This window comes from Ictalurus furcatus, chromosome 11 (genome assembly GCF_023375685.1).
Source record: "Ictalurus furcatus strain D&B chromosome 11, Billie_1.0, whole genome shotgun sequence".
NCBI lineage: Eukaryota > Metazoa > Chordata > Actinopteri > Siluriformes > Ictaluridae > Ictalurus > Ictalurus furcatus.
In genome coordinates this window covers 21,571,155-21,592,185 of record NC_071265.1, presented here as the reverse complement: position 1 = coordinate 21,592,185, position 21,031 = coordinate 21,571,155, and the positions used below count along the sequence as shown (strand labels likewise).

General features: G+C 39.9%; 1 protein-coding gene across 1 annotated transcript; it reads left to right on the top strand.

Moving 5' to 3' along the window:
- The first annotated feature begins 262 nt into the window (after positions 1–262).
- On the top strand, positions 263–21,031 carry st7l (suppression of tumorigenicity 7 like). The gene is made up of 15 exons (XM_053635858.1): positions 263–774; positions 1,187–1,269; positions 2,784–2,943; positions 3,308–3,362; positions 3,481–3,596; positions 3,707–3,785; positions 9,462–9,550; positions 9,643–9,743; positions 9,994–10,108; positions 10,248–10,320; positions 10,750–10,852; positions 15,710–15,860; positions 18,558–18,650; positions 18,756–18,895; positions 20,774–21,031. The coding sequence occupies exons 1-15, from the start codon at positions 606–608 to the stop codon at positions 20,867–20,869; spliced, it is 1,623 nt and encodes a 540-aa protein (XP_053491833.1). The 5' UTR covers positions 263–605; the 3' UTR covers positions 20,870–21,031.

The following is a 21,031-nucleotide window of genomic DNA, read 5'->3' as shown; positions in this document are numbered from 1 at the left end:
CGAGTTACCAACCTAAAAGTCCCTTCAGCTGTCCTTCCACAGTGTGACTACTTGTTTGTCACTTAGGGCGAGATGATCCAAATAAAATCTTTTCTGAATCATTAGAACTGTTCGATATGTTCTCCATGTTAGATTATACAACGACGATCGATTCTTTGATTTAACTCAAATAAGTTTCCCAAGAGTTTTCTCCTTTGCAGCATGGGGTAAATCGTATCATTTTTTATTATTATGGTGTACTAAATGACCAGTGGTCAGAAATAAGGCTTTGTATGTTTATAAATACAGTTTACTTATAGTATAGCCTTATATAGCAAATGTAGCCGGTTTTAAACAGCGGCCAATGAGAGGAAGATACGGCTAGCCAACTAATACCAAACATTCAGTCGCTGGAAAACCAGCATACAGGCGCGCATGTGAAGGCAGCACAAGTTTACTGTAACACTAAACGACACAATCCTTGCGCAGAGGAGGCGGGGGGGAAATGTGTCGGAATACGGGTGGGAAGAGGAACGTGGCGCCGGCGCCGTCCTATGGAGGTTTGCCCATATTACAGCCTTCTCCGGTATCCCGTCATTCTCATGTTTATTGTCATACGGTGAAAAATGGCGGACGAGAACAGCAGTGCTCCTCAAGCCCATGGCTTTGCGGAGAAGCTGAAGTCGTGGCTGTCCTGCTCGTGGACGTACGTGTGTGCGGTTTGGTTCGCCATGGTGTTAACTATGATTTATGTGCTGCGGAGTCCGCTGAAGCTCCAGGAGTCCGTCGCTGCCGGTAATGTTCAAAACAACAAGCTGCTGCTGATGCTAGTCGCGCGGACTGCTAATGTTAATGCAGCCTAGCTAGCAGGTATCGCTGTGTGTTCTCGCGCACAGCAGCTTAGTTTTGGTTCCTTTGGGGTTTCTTTAAAGGCTCAGGTTTATTAAAGACTGCAGGGAAGAGTATCGGGGCTTTATTATTATTTTTTTTTATTTATTTATTTTTGGTCGCTCATGGTAGCTTGTTAATGCTAACTGTGTTACTGGAGGAACCGAGACTTGAAGCCTTGTGTATACACTGATTAAAATGCATGTATGAGGACAGTATGCATTCTCTGTGATGTCCCTGTGTTCTGGCATCTGGAGCTAACACTCAACTAACACGTTATTCTTCCTCTGTTTTTCTCCTCTTCTTTCTTTTCTTGCAGCATCCATGTTTTTGAACACTCTTACCCCTAAGTTTTACGTTGCACTCACAGGAACCTCCTCGCTCATCTCTGGTCTTATACTGGTAAGATTCATATTCATGATGAAAGACATTATTAACAGTCAGAGAGTCTTTACCTCAAGTTTCTCTCTCTCTTTATATAATATATATATATATATATAAAAATAAAATATGGAGTTTTGCACTTTTGTCCGGTTTCACTGGTTTCCCCTAAAAACATGCTGCTAGGTGGATTGGCTATGCAAAATTTCCCCTAGGAGTAAGTGTATGTGTGTGTGCGTGCGCGCGCATGCATGCATGCATGCATGCATGGTGCCCTGTAATGGACTGGCGTTTGCATCCAGGGTGTATTACTGCCTCGCACCCCGTGCTCCCTGGAGAGGCTCCGGATCCACCGCAACCCTCACCAGGATTAAGCACATGAATGAATGATTGGTGGCGTTTTCAGAACTGTAGATCTCTGCTTTGTGCCGAAACGCGGACTTAAATGGTCACAACGCTGTATTTTCTCCTTGGCTCGGTTCGCTTTCACAAGGCAACATTTCAAAGAGTACCAAAATTTCTGCAGGTCACATGTGAGTAAACTGTCCTCTTATTGGTCAGAGTGCACCTGTTTATGTTTTGGGGTTCCTCTCATAGCGATCATAGATCAAGATGGATAGACAGCAGGTCCGTGAGCTTATTGTGGCTTTCGTTTTTACCTGTAGTTATTATAATTGATCTGATTGATATGTTCCATAGAGGAATTAAAAGCCCATCTCATTGAGATGCTTGACTTTGTAAGTTTTTTAAAGTTGTTCAGAAATATGCTCGTCAGACCAAATGTTGATGAGGCATTTTACCTCGTCTTTGGTCCAAGTTAAACCACGATTCATTTTGTGAGCCTTTAGCAAACACGTGTATTTAAAAAAAATAAAAATAAAAAATAAAAAAAATTTTTAGGTAACGCAGTTTCCATCATGCATTGCTATACAGTTTGGTTCATCGTTCTGTTGGGTTGGATTGCTTTCTCACCACAAGAGAACCTCTCCGAGCTCCGATTGCCGTGTTCATATGTGTCCAGACGAACCAAACCAAGGGAGGAAATGTACCAGGTTTGAAAACATCCTAAATTCCTCATACCCAAAGATATATATTTCTGATCTCTTAGCTGTTGGACAGAGCAACACGTCAGCACCTGTGAAGCTTGACGGAAACAATTTTGGCAATAAAATTCTGAGAATCTCTCTCTCTCACTCACTCACTCACTTCCTCCCTTCCTCCCTCCCTCCCTTCCTTCCTTCCTTCATCCTTGTCAGGGTGGGACACTGGTTGTGAGGCACCGTAGATGGCACACCAGTCCATCACTCACACACACACACACACACACACACACACACACCCACCCAGGCACAATTTAGTGTATTGCCATATTTTTTGGGAGGAAGCCAGAGAACCCAGGTGAAAGACTGCTTTTAACAGCCCTACGAACCAAAAGAGGAAAAACGTAGAAGAAAATCACATGTGAAATGTCTGTCTTTGTTCCATTACCTCTCGCTCCCTTTTTCCTCGTCATCAATCTGCATCCTCGGGCTCAGATCTTCGAGTGGTGGTACTTCAGAAAGTACGGCACATCCTTCATCGAACAGGTGTCTGTCAGTCACTTGCGTCCCCTCCTCGGCGGTGTGGAGACCAACAGCTCAGCGAGTCTCTTCTCCTCAGCTAACGGGGAAGTGGAGCAGCGGCCCAGCGTCTCAGGTAGCCATAAACGCACATCTGTAAGAACACAGCTGTGCCTTTCTTCTCCTACACTATCAGTGCACTTCTGTGGGGAAGGTAACATCATCTCATGTCCAAAGGAATAGCTGAAGATGCATGTGTATTGAGTTAAACACCTAGGGGCAAGCAAGTAAAAACATCGTGTGCAATGGGAACTGTGGTGGGGGATCATTTTTAACGAGACGTATTTTCTTGGACAATTTGTGTAGTTTGTAACAAAAACACACTTGAACATTACCAGTCATAGGTTGTTGAATTAACACACGCACTGACCTCGTGTGCTTTTGTTCTGTTAGTAAGCCTTTACTGAAATGGCTAATTGGTGGCATGCGTCTGTTCGCAGAGTGTAAAGTATGGAGGAACCCCCTTAATCTTTTTCGAGGTGCAGAGTATAACAGGTGAGCTCTCTTTATCTCTGTCGTTAGTTCCCTGTGTTTTGCATCCAGCCTTTTTGTTGTGTATAAATATTGCTGTCACCCATCATTACCTTCCTCCTTCCTCTCTGTCTTTCTTCAGGTACACGTGGGTGACAGGTAAAGAACCACTGACTTACTACGACATGAATCTGTCAGCACAAGACCATCAGACCTTCTTTACCTCTGACACACAACAACTCAAACCAGAGGATACTGGTTAGTTTCGTCTTCCTCAGTCTGTAGAACATATTTACTTAGTGAGTCGTATGCAGTCTGTGCAGATTGCAGTAGGTCAGTGTGTGTGTCTTTGTGTGTGTGTGAAACAGTGATGCAGAAGGCCTGGCGAGAGAGGAATCCTCAGGCTCGTATCAGAGCTGCTTACCAGGCTATTGAGCTCAACCATGAGTGAGTAATAGTAATTCGTATTCTTATTTTGTAATGAATTGTCTCCTCCTTCCTCTTTCTTGTTTTTGGTTCCTTAGTTCTGTCTCTGTATTATTATATGTTTAGGTTCAGAGCAAATCTAGTAGAATATCCACATGTCTATGTTAAAGACACATTATCATGTAGCTATTATTTGATATATCTTAAGTTGTTTTTATATTTGATTTTGGAAACTATTCATTTGTGCCTACAATATGGAGCAATATTTTGGACATTGTTAAAATAGGTATATGGACAGTGTTTAAAATAAATATATAAATAGTTATATAGATTGTGCAGTATAAGAATATGTAAATAATAATGCAGGGAATGTTGAGCATAAATAAATAGCTGATTTATAAAATGATTCTTTCATTCAGTTAATCACAGTCAATGAAACAAGTGATGTTGCCTGCTACCTAAAATATGCTTTAAATGAAAACTGTCGCTTTTATTCATCAAACACAAAGGGCTTTGTGATTGGCTGAGTATGTATGACACACCCACTTCTTCTGCCATCTACAACAATAACACAACAAGCAATGAGCAGTTAGATTGCCAAGGCAGTTGGTCGTTGCCACGGCAACATTCGGAGCGCCTACTTAGACAGACCGGCAGGCAGTCATTCACAGGACATGTAGAAAAGCATTTTCTTTTGTTCAGACAAGATATTTCAGTTAGATATATTTATATAACTACATTGTCCGATCGTCAGTATGTTTATCTTGATATCAACCAGAGTTTCCTTTAGTTTGCTATTTACTTAGTTAAATAGCCACATATCGTACGCTCCAACCGGCCGCAGAAAATTCAGCTCGACATTCAGCTGCTCTGCTCAAATGCTCTGGTTGATAAAAGAAAATTTAAACCTTTCCATTCAAGCAGACATAAAACAGGTTAACAGGTTTCCTTTACTTAACTTCTAATATTTATAACTTCTATATCTATATATATTAGGGATGTAACGATTCCCTCAATTCGCGATGTGATTCACCATACTGGTTTCACGATATGATTTTTAAAAAAAATAAGAAAAATAAAATTATATATATATATATATATATATATATATATATATATATATATATATATATATATATATATATATATATATATAATATTTTAGCAAAATGAGATTTAAGACAAATTCTAAATGGAAAAAGGGTCCTTTTATTATTTCTCAGACAAAATGCTGCATACTTCTTTGTGAAATTGAAATATATTTTATATCTTATGTCAAATAACAAAACTAAATTGGATTTTTTAAACAAATCCCAAATGAAATAAATAAATAATACAAATAAAAGAAATCTCTTCATATAATCAAACTAACGCTTTGCCTGTGCTGTTTCCTAGCTTGGATTTAAAAAAAAGTTTAATTTTTATAAAATTTTAAAAGAAATATCAGCGTATCCGCATTTTCCGGCAGAAGTCGAGATCTCTGCACATTCACAATGTCCCCTGTTGATGAAAAAACCCTTTCACTAGGGACAAAGGTGGCTGTTTTCTTTTGCCATGAAAACACCGATGCACCTTGTGATTTCTGTGGCTCTCGCACTCGTTACCGCGAGCAGGTCTGCAAATCCGCCGGTCGGTGTGGTGTGGCCTATTAATAGCTTTTTACATGCAGACGGAGGTGAATGGAGCTTCTCGCTGTGGTGACTGTTTATATACCGCATCATGTTTGTGTTATTAGTGTATATTAACATATACAAACTGTATATACAACAGTTTTTGTTTTGTCGGTTACCACTTCACCGCTTTCATTTTTAGTCTTCGGAAAGGCAAAATGCCGTCACTCCTCCGATTTAAATGAGTTTGCTGCTAACGCTACAACTTGCTCGCTGCTATCGTGCCTGTAAAGCGAGGTCACAGTATACTGCTTCACCACCCCCGCTGTTTAAAACGCACATCACAATTCGTTTAATATCTCGACCGACTTGAATCGTCACCATCGATTTTCAACCGGATCAGAGTGATTTGTTACATTCCTAAAATTGTATTTATGTATGTATGTATATGAGAAAAGGTTAGATAGGTTTCTCTTCACCATGTAGCTACATTTTCTATGAAAACAAGAGCACTATCTGGATGTCTGGTGAACGGTAAAAGCTGAGCCAATTTCACTGTGTTGAATTCATGTCCTGTATCTGCTGTTAGATATTAGTTTGATTCCAATTTTATCGCCCATATAACCTCTCAATCATTTCATGAATCGTTTAAAATCTGTAATGAGCTTTGTTTCCCCACAGGACCTTTTAGCACTGTCCATGTCGGTCACTGTGTGTCGTGACTCTCATAAAAGTATGCAGCGATTCCAATTGGAAAACTAATCAGATACAAAGGTCTACACAATAATTATTCTTCTGTGTAGCACACTATTCAAACGATTGAATAGAAATTTTATTCAGCTGCTTCCCTCTGATGTTTTGTATACAAAAATGTTTTTTGTTCCAACTGAGCTGTCAGTCAGCCATAATAATGCTCCTCATATAAGCATATACACTCACCGTCCACTTTAATAGGAACACCTGCGCATTTGGGTAGATTTCTAATCAGCCAATCATGTGGCAGCAGTGCCATGCAGATCATAAGAATCATGCAGATACAGGTCAAGAGCTTCAGTTAATGTTCACATCAAGCATCAGAATGAAGAAAAAATGTGATTTCTGTGACTAACTGTGGCATGGTTGTTGGTGCCAGATGGGTTGGTTTGAGTATTTCATAAACTGCTGGTCTCCTGGAAATTTCACACACAACAGTCTCTAGAGTTTACAGAGAATGGTGAAAAAGCACAAAAAAAACACTGAATGAGTGACAGTTCTGTGGGTGTTGATAAGAGAGGTCAGAGGAAAATCGCCAGAATGGTTCAAGCTGACAGGAAGGATAAAGTAACACAAATAATCACTCTTTGGTGAGCAAAAAAGCATCTCAGCATGCACAAAGCATCAAACCTTGAAGTGGATGGGCTTCAACAGTAGAAGACCGCATTGTTCCACTCCTGTCAGCCAAAAACAAGAATCTGAGGCCATCATGGGCACAGAATCATCTGGTCATTTTCCAGTTTTCAGCTGTCCAGTTTCAGTGAGTCTGTGCCCATTATAGCCTCAGATTCTTGTTCTTGGCTGACAGGACTAGAACCCGAGGTCTTCTGCCATTGTAGCCCACCCAACTCAAGGTTTGATGTGTTGTGCATGCTGAGATGATTTTCTGCTCACCACAGTTGTAACGAGTGCTTATTTGAGTTACTATAGACTTCCTGTCAGCTCAGTCTACTCTGGTCATTCCCCACTGATACAGTGGAGAATTAATCCATCCACTTATATTGGCACTCTTGGTAAATATGAGCAAAGAAGGCTGTGAAAAATGGTCTATATTGTTAAAAAAATATTCTAACGCTCATGGATATGAAAAAATGGTTTATTAAAAAAAAATCTTTGTTAAATGTGTAAAACAATTTTGGGTACCATTTTAGTCAATACTTTGTGCTACCTTCCTTTGCCAAGATAACAGCTCTGAGTGTTCTATAATGCCTGATGAGGTTGGAGAATACATGGCAAGGGATCGGAGGACCTTGATTTTGTGGTCAGTAAACCACTTTTATGTTGAATTTGATGTATGTTTTCGATAATTGGTCTGTTGGAAGATCCAACCATGGCCCATTTTAAGCTTTGTGGCAGAGGCAGTCAGGTTTTCGTTTAATATCTGTTGATATTCGATAGAGTCCATGATGCCATGTATCCTAACAAAATGTCCAGGTCCTCTGTTAGAGAAACAGCCCTAAAACATTAAAGAGCCACCACCATATTTAACCGTGGGCATGAGATACTTTTCCATATGGCTACCTTTCTGATGTTTATTGCCAAAAAGCTCTATTTTGGTTTCATCTGACCATAGAACCGATCCCATTTGAAGTTCAGTAGTGTCTGGCAAACTGAAGACACTTGAGTTTGTTTTTGGACGAGAGTAGAGGCTTTTTTCTTGAAACACTTCCAAACAATTTGTGGCGATATAGGTGAATTCGGATTGTAGTTTTGGAGACATTCTGACCCCAACTAACTTTTGCAATTCTCCAGCAGTTATCCTTGGAGATTTTTTGGCCACTCGACCCATCCTCTTCACAGTGCATTGAGACAATATAGACACATGACCAATTCCAGGTTGGTTCATAACAATTCCAGTTGACTGGAACTTCTTAATTATTGCCCTGATGGTGGAAATGGTCATTTTCAACGTTTGTGCTATTTTCTTATAGCCACTTCCCATTTTGTGAAGCTCAACAACCTTTTGCCGCACATCACAGCTATATTCCTTGGTCTAACCCATTGTTATGAATGACTAAAGGAATTTGGCCTATGTGTTACCTCATATTTATACTCCTGTGAAACAGGAAGTCATGGTTGGACAATTTCTTGTTCCTAGTCACCCAGGTGTACTAAAAATTTTAAAATATCAATGGGAATGTACTTCAAATTTATTTTTCTCATATTAATTCATGGGGGTGCCAATAATAGTTGCATACATTTAACAGATTTTTTTTTTTTATTGTGTTTTGTTTGATATCCATGAAAGTAGAGTATTTTTGTGAAGGTTTTGAACCAAAGATCAAAAGGTTAAATAATAAAGACAATTTTCCATAACCTTCTTTGCTCATATTTATCAAGGGTGCCAATATTAGTGGAGGGCACTATGTCTCTCATCGATGAGGGGTTTCAACCTGCAGACCCTCAGCTCACAGGATGTTTTTTTTGCTTTTGGCACCATTCTTTGTAAACTCTAGAGAATGCTGTGTGTGAAAATCCCAGGAGATCAGCAGTTTCTGAAAAACTCAAACCAACCCATCTGGCAAGCATGCCACGGTTAAGGTCACAGAGACCACACTTTTTCCCCATTATGATGCTTGATGTGAACATTACCTGAAGCTCTTGACCTGTATCTGCATGTTTTTTATGCATTGTGCTGCTGTCACATGATTGGCTGATAAGATAACTGCATGAATGTGCAGGTGTACAGGTGTTCCTATTAAAATGGAGGGTGAGTCCATGTTGGAAAGTAATATTGACCTGTTTGCATGAATTATGGTTAACCTCGGCCTGTATTTACATGTCAGCATTGCTCTGGATATTACTGCAATAGAAATGGTCAACGTTTGTATAAGTATATTGTTTATATTTATATTATTTCGTTATATATTACATTCCTAATGTGAATTTTTAATTTTTATTGTTGTAATATTTCACTGTTTCTAGTGAAAGTGTTTAAAAAGTTTTTTTTATTAAATTGTATTGTTTCATTATTTTATTAGATTTAGTTATTACTTTTTTTTTTTTAAAGTTTATTATTTAGTTCTTTTTTTTTTTAATATTTTGAAATATTCCTCCATACTGTGGCTTGATTATAATGGACACACCAAACAATGGGAAGCTTTTTGTTCTGATTTAAAGGTAGCTGTCATGTTTTCTCTACAGCAGCAGTTCTTAACATGGGGGGTTGTGGGAAAACTTTTATTTTAAGCGATCATACACAGAGGTTCACAGAGAAGCCACTGGTGGATGTCGTTCTTAAAAGTGGGTCACACTCGCAAAAAGGTTAAGAACCGCTGCTCTAGAGGGGACAAATGCAGTATTCAGCCTTAAATCCACACTTACATTTGTACAGATGTGCTGCAGCGTATGTGCTTCTTGCTGAAGAGGAAGCCACTACCATTATAGAAGCTGAGAGACTCTTCAAACAAGCGCTAAAGTTCGGTACATGAAGTCCACATACACACACTTGTGCACACTCAGCCCACATGGTATAATTGTATTTATAATAATGCTAATTGCCTTTGATTCATCAGCGGGGAAAGACACAAATCTTCTGGTGTACATCAAGCGCAGACTGGCCATGTGTGCTCGTAAACTGGGACGTATAAAAGAAGCTGTGAAGATGATGAGAGATGTAAGACCAATGTGTATACTTTGCATGCAGTGTTTGCAGAGGAGATTTGCATACAGGATAGGTATTTTGTGATGTGATGAATTGTTCTTGTTTGAATATTTAGAAAAATACTGCAATCACTCCGACTGTACTGTTCAAACAAGAATAATTTTATTACACAGTACGCTGATATTCATTCATTTTTATTCTACTAGTTTGAATGGCTTTGTTGTGATTTGTTGTTGGTTTTTTTTTCCCTTCTCTTCCATAGTTAATAAAAGAATATCCCTTACTTGGAATGTTAAATATACACGAGAACCTTCTAGAAGCATTATTGGAGCTACAGGCCTATGCTGATGTCCAAGCAGTTTTAGCAAAATATGATGGTGAGCTGAAGAAGCATTGTCATTTGGCATCCTACAGCAATGATCTAGTTATTTAGTTTAGCAGTAGGATAGCATACTTATTTTCCATCCTCATCACATGCTCCTAAGCCTCATTTGTTTCTTTGCTCTGTTTTTCAAGATATCAGCTTGCCAAAATCTGCCACTATATGCTACACATCTGCCTTACTTAAAGCACGGGCAGTGTCAGACAAGTAAGTGGGTAATGTACATTTCCAGTTAAACACATTCCTCTCAGCTTTAATACAAACCTCCTAACAGAACCATTTATATTGTTTTATAGTAAGTGTAGACACCTGTGTTCATAGAAGGCTTTTCTTTTGATATTAGTTTTTTTTTTTTAACTACATTAAAGTAATTATTCTTGTTATAAAATGTCTAACAGTATTCCTGATGAGGTTTTGCATCTTGCCTCTTGGCATTTTCTCATCCAGGTTCACTTCTGAGCTTTACCCAGGAGGAGTCTATTAAAGTTGAAGCAAAAAGTACTTGCATGGGGAAACAAGGATTACAAGTCATATAATTGAGCTAGTTGCTAAAGATAATTTAGTTCCTAGTGTGTCTAACCTTTAACTGGTAGTGTAATTAATTGGATTGAGTTTCTGCATGTGTGTGTGCTTCAGATTCTCACCGGAGACAGCCTCTAGGCGAGGACTTAGCACTGCAGAGATGAATGCTGTGGAGGCTATACACAGAGCTGTAGAGTTCAACCCACATGTACCAAAGGTTAGACTCCATCACCTTTATTATCGACATAAAACTGATATTTTCCTGTGTGTTGTTTGTAATTAGTTTTTCCATATTTACATAAATACCCATTTTAATTTTCGGGCTGGCGACGTTTCTCAGTACAGTTGTGTATGGCCTTGGGCCTTAGAGTTCAATTTGATTACAATTCAGAGTAAAATTCTTCTTTTTGTATCTTGTTGCATTTTTGTCCCCACCCCCCCAGTATTAACATTTTTAATGTTTTATCATTTATATCATAACACAATTTGAATTTTCATTATGTTCATCTGTTCGAAGGCAGAAAAATACAAATTCAAATCAAATTCCAATTTTGTCTCTCACACACACCATCATACACAGTACGACGTGTAGCAAATGTCCGTGGCGTAAAATACAATTTGCATAGAGTTAGCAAAGGGGAAAGTATTTAAAAAAGAAAGCATAAAACTGACTAAAATTAATTACAATTGGAAACACTGGAAGAGGCAGAAAGTGGTGCTCAGAAAACTCTCTTTAAAAGTACCATAACCCAGTTTACTAAACAGACCAGTAGGTGCTGCTGTTGCATTATTATAGACAGTCATTGTTTTTTTGTTTTTTTACCCCCCTCAAATCTCCCCCAGTTGCACATTAAGAATTCAGTTGGAGTTTTATGTTCTCAGATATGCAGGTAGAACAGCTGGCTGAACAACAGCAGCAATGGCCTGACCATTGTTTACCGTATTAAAATGTCTTCCTTTTGTTTTCTTTGTTTATTATTTTTTTTTCTTTGCTCTTTTAAGATTAAGTTAAACACTCTTAAGCCCTCATGCGTCATTTCTCTCAGTACCTGGTTCTAACTTGTCCAGGCCCCATCACATACATACACACCCACACCTACACCATGTAGCCTCAGACACACTGGATCTGACTACAAAGTGCACCTGTCTAAGATGAATGCCACACACAAACACACACACACCTGTACATTCAACTGCCATAGTGCCTGTATGGCACTACATCATAGGAGACACTGGAGACATACTGTGAAGTGTCTAAAAACATTGCACATAGTAGTAGAATCTTTGGCACCAGAAAACCATTTTCTAGTACAAAAAGTTCTTATTTCAGAGAGGTTTTTTTGGTACCTTTGCAGCTTACCCACTTTTACACTTCGTGTTGTTGGCACCCTTCATAAACATGAGCAAAAATAATTGTATAAAATAACATTGCACACAATGATTTATTTTTCCCACTCATACAATAGGAGAAACTATATATCTTTGTTCTAACTAGAAAATTTCTCATTAGAATGGCCTTTTAAATAATAGTAAAAAAAATATGTGCGGGGGCACGGTGGCTTAGTGGTTAGCATGTTTGCTTCGAACCTCCAGGGTTAGGGGTTCAATTCCTACATCTGCCCTATTGTGCGCGGAGTTTGCATGTTCTCCCAGTGCTTTGCGGGTTTCCTCTGGGTACTCCGGTTTCCTCCCCCAGTCCAAAGTCATGCATTGTAGGTTAATTGGCATCTCTAAATTGTACAGTGTGTGTGCGTGTGTGTGAGAGAGTGTATGAGCGAGATTGTGCCCTGCGATGGGTTGGCACCCTGTCAAGGGTGTCCCCTGCCGAAACAACTAAAAACTTGGTTAACACCAAAGCAACAGATGGTTGTTGAATTGCACAAATGAGGTCATGGGTATATAAAAAATACATAAGCAATTATACAGTGCATCCGGAAAGTATTCACAGCACTTCAGTTTTTCCACATTTTGTTATGTTACAGCCTTATTCCAAAATGGATTAAATTCATTATTTTCCTCAAAATTCTACAAACAATACCCCACAATGACGACGTGAAAGAAGTTTGTTTGAAATATTTGCAAATTTATTAAAAATAAAAAACAAAAACAGCACATGTACATAAGTATTCACAGACTTTTCCATGACACTCAAAATTGAGCTCAGGTGCATCCTGTTTCCACTGATCATCCTTGAGATGTTTCTACAACTTGATTGGAGTCCACCTGTGGTTAGTTCAGTTGATTGGACATGATTTGGAAAGGCACACATTTGTCTATATAAGGTCCCACAGTTAACAATGCATGTCGGAGCACAAACCAAGCCATGAAGTCCAAGGAATTGTCTGGAGACCTCCGAGACAGGATTGTATCGAGGCACAGATCTGGGGAAGGGTACAGAAACATTTCTGCAGCATTGAAGGTCCCAGTGAGCACAGTGGCCTCCATCATCCATAAATGATATAAATTATATAATAAATTAGTCAGGGAGGTGACCAAAAACCCGATGGTCACTCTGACAGAGCTCCAGCGTGTCCAGCGAGAGAGGAGAACCTTCCAGAAGAACAACCGTCTCTGCAGCACTCCACCAATCAGGCCTGAATGGTAGCGTGGCCAGATGGAAGCCACTCCTCAGTAAAAGACACGTGACAGCCCACCGGAGTTTGCCAAAAGGCACCTGAAAGACACTCAAACCATGATGAAAACTCTTTGGCCTGAATGGCAAGCGTCATGTCTGGAGGAAACCAGGCACCACTCATCACCTGGCCAATACCATCCCTACAGTGAAGCATGGTGGTGGCAGCATCATGCTGTGGGGATGTTTTTCAGCGGCAGGAACTGGGAGACTAGTCAGGATCGAGGGAAAGATGAATGCAGTAATGTACAGAGAGATCCTTGATGAAAACCTGCCCCAGAGTGCTCTGGACCTCAGACTGGGGCAAAGGTTCATCTTCCAACAGGACAACGACCCTAAGCACACAGCCACGATAACAAAGGAGTGGCTACAGGACAACTCTGAGAATGTCCTTGAGTGGCACAGCCAGAGCCCAGACTTGAACCCGATTGAACATCTCTGGAGAGATCTGAAAATGGCTGTGCACCGACGCTCCCCATCCAACCTGATGGAGCTTGAGAAGTCCTTCAAAGAAGAATGGGAGAAACTGCCCAAAAATAGGTGTGCCAAGCTTGTAGCATCATACTCAAAAATACTTGAGGCTGTAATTGGTGCCAAAGGTGCTTCAACAAAGTATTGAGCAAAGCCTGTGAATATGTACGTGTTTTTATTTTTATTTTTTTTTCATTTTTAATAAATTTGCAAAGATTTCAAACAAACTTCTTTCACGTTGTCATTATCGGGTATTGTTTGTAGAATTTTGAGGAAAATAATGAATTTAATCCATTTTGGATTGTAAATATTACGAAGCACAATTAGGGCTGTAACACAATTTTCACATCTGCAAAAGTTGGAATTCACCAACAAGCGTTGCAAGAAATGCAGCACATGAACTTCACCAAGCGCAATTATGCATCATGGGTCAGGGTCAGATGAGACCAAAATCAAACTTTTTTTGTTTGTGCACTCCATCAGCATGTCTGGTGACAGAACGGGACTGCATAAGGAAAAGCACCTGACACCCCACTGTCAAATATAGCGGTGGATCAGTGATTCTTTCAGGCTGTTTTGTGGCTGGTGATTCAGGGGCTCTTGTGATGAGTGTTGGCATTGTGAATTTTGCTAAGTACCAAGGCCTATCAGCTGGAAATCTGATTGCCTCTGCCAGTGGGTACAGACTTGACCACAAGCACAGCTTTCAACGAGATGAGCCAAACATACTTACAAATCAACAAAGAAATGTTTCAAGAAACATGAACTCGTTGTTTTGCAATGATCATTTTAGTCTTAACTGCACTTATATTGCACCTTTTAACCTTAGCAGTTCTACAAAGTGCTTTACTCTGTGTCTCATTCACCCATTCTCACACGCACACTCACAAGACTCTAGCCTGCCTTCTGGAGCAACTTGGGGTTCAGAATGGTGCCCACGGACACTTTGACCTGTGGAGACACGTGAGCCGGGAATCGAACCGCCAACCCTGCGATTAGTGGACAACCCACTCTAACACCTGAGCCACAGCTGCCTGGCCGGGACAGGAAAGAGAAGTCCAAATGCACAAATGAGCTTATATAATAACGTACTGCTATTCTTTCTAGGGTGGGTGTCACAAAATATTATTAATTGAAAGGGTGCCAAAAAGCCAGTGTTTTTTTATAGAAACATTTAAATATGTTTAGTGTTTTGGGGGAAAAATGTTTAAGTACAAATACTTGTATGTTGTAAATACTTGTAAATACAAACTTGTATGTTTGAGCTCATTTTCTTGATTGGTGCCAATAATTGTGGAGGGCAGTATATGCACATGGTTATTCAATGGTTTCCCAATTGCCTTCCAATTAGGAAACCACAAGAGTGTGTTTGTGTATGTATGTATGTATGTATGTATGTATGGGTGTGTGTGTGGGGGGGGTGAAGTATAAGTGCACTCGTCTGGTCTCTGTTGGCAGACTGAAAGAATGATGGTCAGTGTGAGGCAGACATAGGCTTAGCTGAGAAACACTGCTTTAAGAGAGCCAGCAACATAAAAGGCACGGACATTCTATCCCCACTTCAAAGCAGTGTGTGTGCACGTGTGCGTGCCAGGGGATGCCACCAAGGACAGATGCCAGTCTAATGCCAGGGGTAGTCAGGAAGGGCAGATGTATGTCCGTCTGTGTGCCTGTTTGTTGGTGGCACATGGACACATTTATGACTCCAGTGTGCCCATGAAAAGGGTCATTTAGCCATCTGATGGAGGCATTTTGATGGATGTCTGTTATTGCAAGCAGACTGAATGAGATTCCTGTCCTCTGGAACTGTGCTGTGTCCCCAGACAGGAATTCTATAATGTAGCTGCTATCCACTGAAGCCTAAATGCAATGGATCATGAACATATTTGTATATGCACAGAGCTCAAACAAACAGTACCAAAATTCACATTATTTTGCTTAGAATCTCATGTAATATGCATGTGTGTGTAGTATCTTTTAGAGATGAAGAGCCTGATCCTGCCACCAGAGCACATTCTGAAGAGGGGTGACAGTGAAGCAGTGGCATACGCATTCTTCCACCTGCAGCACTGGAAACGAGCAGAGGGAGCGCTCAACCTGCTCCACTGCACCTGGGAGGGCAGTAAGTATATATGTATATGTATATATTAGGGCTGCAACTAATGATTATTTTCATAATTAGTTGGCCGATTTATTTTTTTTGGATTGATAGATTAATTAGATGGGGGGGGGGGGGGGGGGTTACACGGGCCAAACTTTCAGTACCATTTTTATTTATTTATTTATTTAAAATAAAAGCCACTAACTGAGTGTCACAAATATAAACTTCACACTCAAACTTTACATAACCGTTTGTCCAAATATATAAGACTGAAAAGAACCCAATACACACACCAGAATATATATTATTCATTCAGGACTGTAGTTTAATTCAGTGCTTTTTGGGCATCCATAAAAATAATGCATAAATATAAATAAATAAATTTTATTAATACATATATACATAGTATCTCACAAAAGTGAGTACACCCCTCACATTTTTGTAAATATTTGATTATATATTTTCATGTGACAACACTGAAGAAATGACACTTTGCTACAATGTAAAGTAGTGAGTGTACAGCTTGTGTAACAGTGTACATTTGCTGTCCCTTCAAAATAACTCAACACACAGCCATTAATGTCTAAACCGCTGGCAACAAAAGTGAGTACACCCCTAAGTGAAAATGTCCAAATCGAGCCCAAAGTGTCAATATTTTGTGTGGCCACCATTATTTTCCAGCACTGCCTTAACCCTCCTGGGCATGGAGTTCACCAGAGCTTCACAGGTTGCCACTGGAGTCCTCTTCCACTCCGGAGCTAGTGGATGTTAGAGACCTTGTGCTCCTCCACCTTCCGTTTGAGGATGCCCCACAGATGCTCAATAGGGTTTAGGTCTGGAGACATGCTTGGCCAGTCCATCACCTTCACCCTCAGCTTCTTTAGCAAGGCAGAGGTCGTCTTGGAGGTGTGTTTGGGGTTGTTATCATGCTGGAATACTGAATATCGATCATGCTCTGCTTCAGTATGTCACAGTACATGTTGGCATTCATGGTTCCCTCAATGAACTGTATCTCCCCAGTGCCGGCAGCACTCATGCGGCCCCAGACCATGACACTCCCACCACCATGCTTCACTGTAGGCAAGATACACTTGTCTTTGTACTCCTCACCTGGTTGCCGCCACACACGCTTGACACCATCTGAACCAAATGAGTTTATCTTGGTCTCATAATCCATGTCCTTAGTCTGCTTGTCTTCAGCAAACTGTTTGTGGGCTTTCTTGTACATCATCTTTAGAAGAGGCTTCCTTCTGGGACGACAGCCATGCAGACCAATTTGATGCAGTGTGCGGCGTATGGTCTGAGCACTGACAGGCTGACCCCCCACCCCGTCAACCTCTGCAGCAATGCTGGCAGCACTCGTACGTCTGTTTCCCAAAGACAACCTCTGGATATGACGCTGAGCATGTGCACTCAACTTCTTTGGTCGACCATGGCGAGGCCTGTTCTGAGTGGAACCTGTCCTGTTAAATCTCTGTATGGTCTTGGCCACCGTGCTGCAGCTCAGTGTCAGGGTCTTTTCTCAATCTTCTTATAGCCTAGGCCATCTTTATGTAGAGCAGCAATTCTTTTTTTCAGACCCTCAGAGAGTTCTTTGCCATGAGGTGCCATGTTGAACTTCCAGTGACCAGTATGAGGGAGTGTGAGTGTGATGACACCAAATTTAACACACCTGCTCCCCATTCACACCTGAGACCTTGTAACACTAACAAGTCACATGACACCGGGGAGGGAAAATGGCTAATTGGGCCCAATTTGGACATTTTCACTTAGGGGTGTACTCACTTTTGTTGCCAGCGGTTTAGACATTAATGGCTGTGTGTTGAGTTATTTTGAGGGGACAGCAAATGTACACTGTTACACAAGCTGTACACTCACTACTCTACATTGTAGCAAAGTGTCATTTCTTCAGTGTTGTCACATGAAAAGATATAATCAAATATTTACAAAAATCTGAGGGGTGTACTCACTTTTGTGAGATACTGTGTGTGTGTGTGTGTGTGAGATAGATATATATATATATATATATATATATATATATATATATATATATATATATATATATATATATATATATATATATAAAATCATGCACACACAATCAATCATCATAGCAATAATAGGTAAACCAAAGTTACACTAAATCCACATATACGAATTTAAAAATGCATTTGAATGCTTCTGTCTGTTTGGATAGTCCGGCTATTAAAGCTTTTTTCTGAATCTGGGTTTCGATCTAGTGAACTGGTCTTCTTGAAAATAGTGGCCTGAGTTTATCTCCCAACTGAACTTTGGTGTAGCCCATGCTGTGATTTGTTAAACTTGTGACCTCTTTCGATTTTTACAACAGCACAGTTTCCAGATGAGAGAGAATGCCTGAATACAACTCATAAAAAGCTGATTGATTTTTTTTTTTTATGTAACTTTTCAAATTTGAAAGTCATGTACAGTTGACTCATGTGGTGTTATTTTTAATTAGTTAATTAATTAATTTAAACACAAATAAGAACAAGATAGCTATGTACTGTGTCTCTTGTCTTGGATTTTGCAAAAAATTGCTCAGAAAGCAGAAGTGACGTAAGTTTGGATGATTTATTCTGCAATTTGGAAGGAATAAGGAACCTGTGACGATTCCCTACCCCACATAATCCCTGATTTGATTTGAGGTAAACACCTGAAAAATGACAGCTTCATCTCATTTTGATATCCACTGCCCAGCATTCCGGATTATTCCCTACCCACTGGAGAAGGGTCATCTGTTCTACCCATACCCCGGCTGCACAGAGACAGCAGACAGAGAACTACTGCCATGTGAGTATAGCCTTCTTATTTCAGGTTAGCCATGTCATTCAGATGATTAAAAAATATATATCTGCATCAGAAATGTGGTCATCTGTGTTTTCCTCTTTGTTTCAGCTTTTCATGAGGTGTCAGTGTACCCTAAGAAAGAGCTGCCATTCTTCATCCTGTTTACAGCAGGCCTGTGCTCCTTCACTGCCATGTTGGCTATGCTCACACACCAGTTCCCCGATCTCATGGGCGTCTTTGTCAAAGCTGTAAGTCTCTATAGCAGCACTGATGTGAATGCACTTGCTTGAGGTAGCACTACCATGAGCATTATAACAGACCACAGTTTTTTGGTTTTTTTTGCTTTTAGTCAACAGTTTAACATTCTTTTTTTGCATGCAGCCATAATTGCAATTTAATCGTTTCAGTCTGACCTGGATATGGTATCCATCTCGAGAACCGTTAGAATACTACTACTATTATTACTAAATTAATATTCTAGCTAATATAGATGGAAAATATGGCAAATCAATACATCATGGTGGTATTTCTCAGTAAAATCTAACAATAATTTAATGTTAATTTTATTACTATTTCACGTTGCATGTGCCTTATTTGAATATCTGAATAAGCAAACAAATACAGCAAGTAAGATGAGTTTGTATATCAGGATATTCAAGTAGTAGCTTATAACCCTAGCCTCTATCTTTTATTAGGCCTTTATCTACACTTGGCATGTTCCACGCTCATTAAATAAAGCCTAACACTGGATATTTGCTTTATAGGCTCTTGTTTTAAGAAAGATTCCACATATGTTAAGAGTTTACAGTAGAAACCAGAGCCTGCTTAATGTAACCCTCAGTTAGAATAAGTGAATGAAATGGGCCAAGATGAAGAGAGGTGAGAAAAAGCAGAGCTCTCAGGCCAGGCCTTCTAAATGTCCTCCAGATTAGCCATGGCTGTGGTCTGATCGCCATTCAAACCTTAACCCAGTTCACATGGTGTGACTGGACACTCGCATCTTTTATTATTATTGTTATTATTATTATTTTGTGTTTGTTTCCCCTAATTTTGTTGACGAATGATGTGGATTTCGGTTTGGTTTGCGTGCACTTAAAGCCTCTTGTGTTTTGGAAAGGGTAAAAAGGAGCTTGCCATTGACACAGATTGTTCAAATCACAAAGTCCTTCATGACATACACGCAATGACGCACGTACAGTTCCACGTCCACCCCATCGAGCACACACATGTCCATTATAAACATGCTGTTCAAGACGAATAGTACCCTTATTTTTCATAGTAATAAACTAAGCATTATGAGGACACCAACCTTCGCCAGCCTGTATCTTTTTATCATTCTCGTTTGTCATGGTACAGCACTTATTTACATTAGCCGTATCTGTTCCCTGGATCTGCGCTTAAATAGATGATGCTTCTCCAGCTCCAACTCCGAGCATCAGAATCTTTTCCTCCCTTGTTGTTCGCACTGCAGTTGAAACTTGCCATGTTCAGTCATAAACACCTGTTCATCTGTGAAATGCATCTCTTCATAAACACATTAAGCGCTTGTTTATGATCAGTCGAGCTGTAATCCTTCAAATGCTATTCAGATGCGCGCTTTCATGCTAACATGCCGTCTTGGAGCTGTGCGCTGGCTTGAGTTTGGAGAAAAACGTCGCTAATGTTTGTGTCTGGCCTGCGCTCCTCTTGAGCTATGACTCAAAGTGTAGTAGTCAGAGGGGCAAATTTAATAATTTATGTATTTATGCATTCTCTGCTGACTGTCAATGGACGGAATGAATCAGCAACTTGGTTATAATTAATTCTTCTGCCTTTTTTTCTTTCTTTCTTTCTTTTTCACAAGGATAATGTGCTTTGTTCATTAGAAGCACAAAAACAGCAGCATATACAATGACAGAAACTGACAGGCCACTCCTTTTGACTTTTTAAATGTCAAAACAACATAAATTATTCAAAAGGAAAAACATGGGGTCAGGAGGAGAGCTGAGAATTGAACCAGCTGTCACTGAACTAACTGAAATTGTACTTTTACACCTTGTGTTGTTTGTCCAGATAAGATGCCTACATACTGAATGCAGTTTGTTTTTCACTGGATTATTTTCTCTTTTGCTTTTTTCCCCCCACAGTTCTTCAGCACCCTTTTTGCACCATTGGGCTTTTTTGCAGACAAGATGGAGAACTTTATGCCTTCCTGCCTTTGGTACCAGCTGACAAGAATCTAAAACACAACCCTCCCTACACCCCTCCCCCCCCAAAATACATGCAGACATCCCGGTGTCAATCTACTGGATGTGTAGCATTAAATGTGCTAAGAAGTTCTGTGTGATCCGTGCTGATCGTAATAAAATGTTCTGAGCGATTGTTTTTTTTTTTTTTGGATCGGA

What these genes read in the sequence shown, in the direction of transcription:
- st7l (XM_053635858.1), top strand. Translation starts at nt 606, where the DNA reads ATGGCGGACGAGAACAGCAGTGCTCCTCAAGCCCATGGCTTTGCGGAG. An exon ending in GCAGCGGCCCAGCGTCTCAG is followed by an intron (nt 2,944 to 3,307) that starts GTAGCCATAAAC and finishes GTCTGTTCGCAG; the next exon opens with AGTGTAAAGTATGGAGGAAC. An exon ending in TGGGCGTCTTTGTCAAAGCT is followed by an intron (nt 18,896 to 20,773) that starts GTAAGTCTCTAT and finishes TTCCCCCCACAG; the next exon opens with TTCTTCAGCACCCTTTTTGC.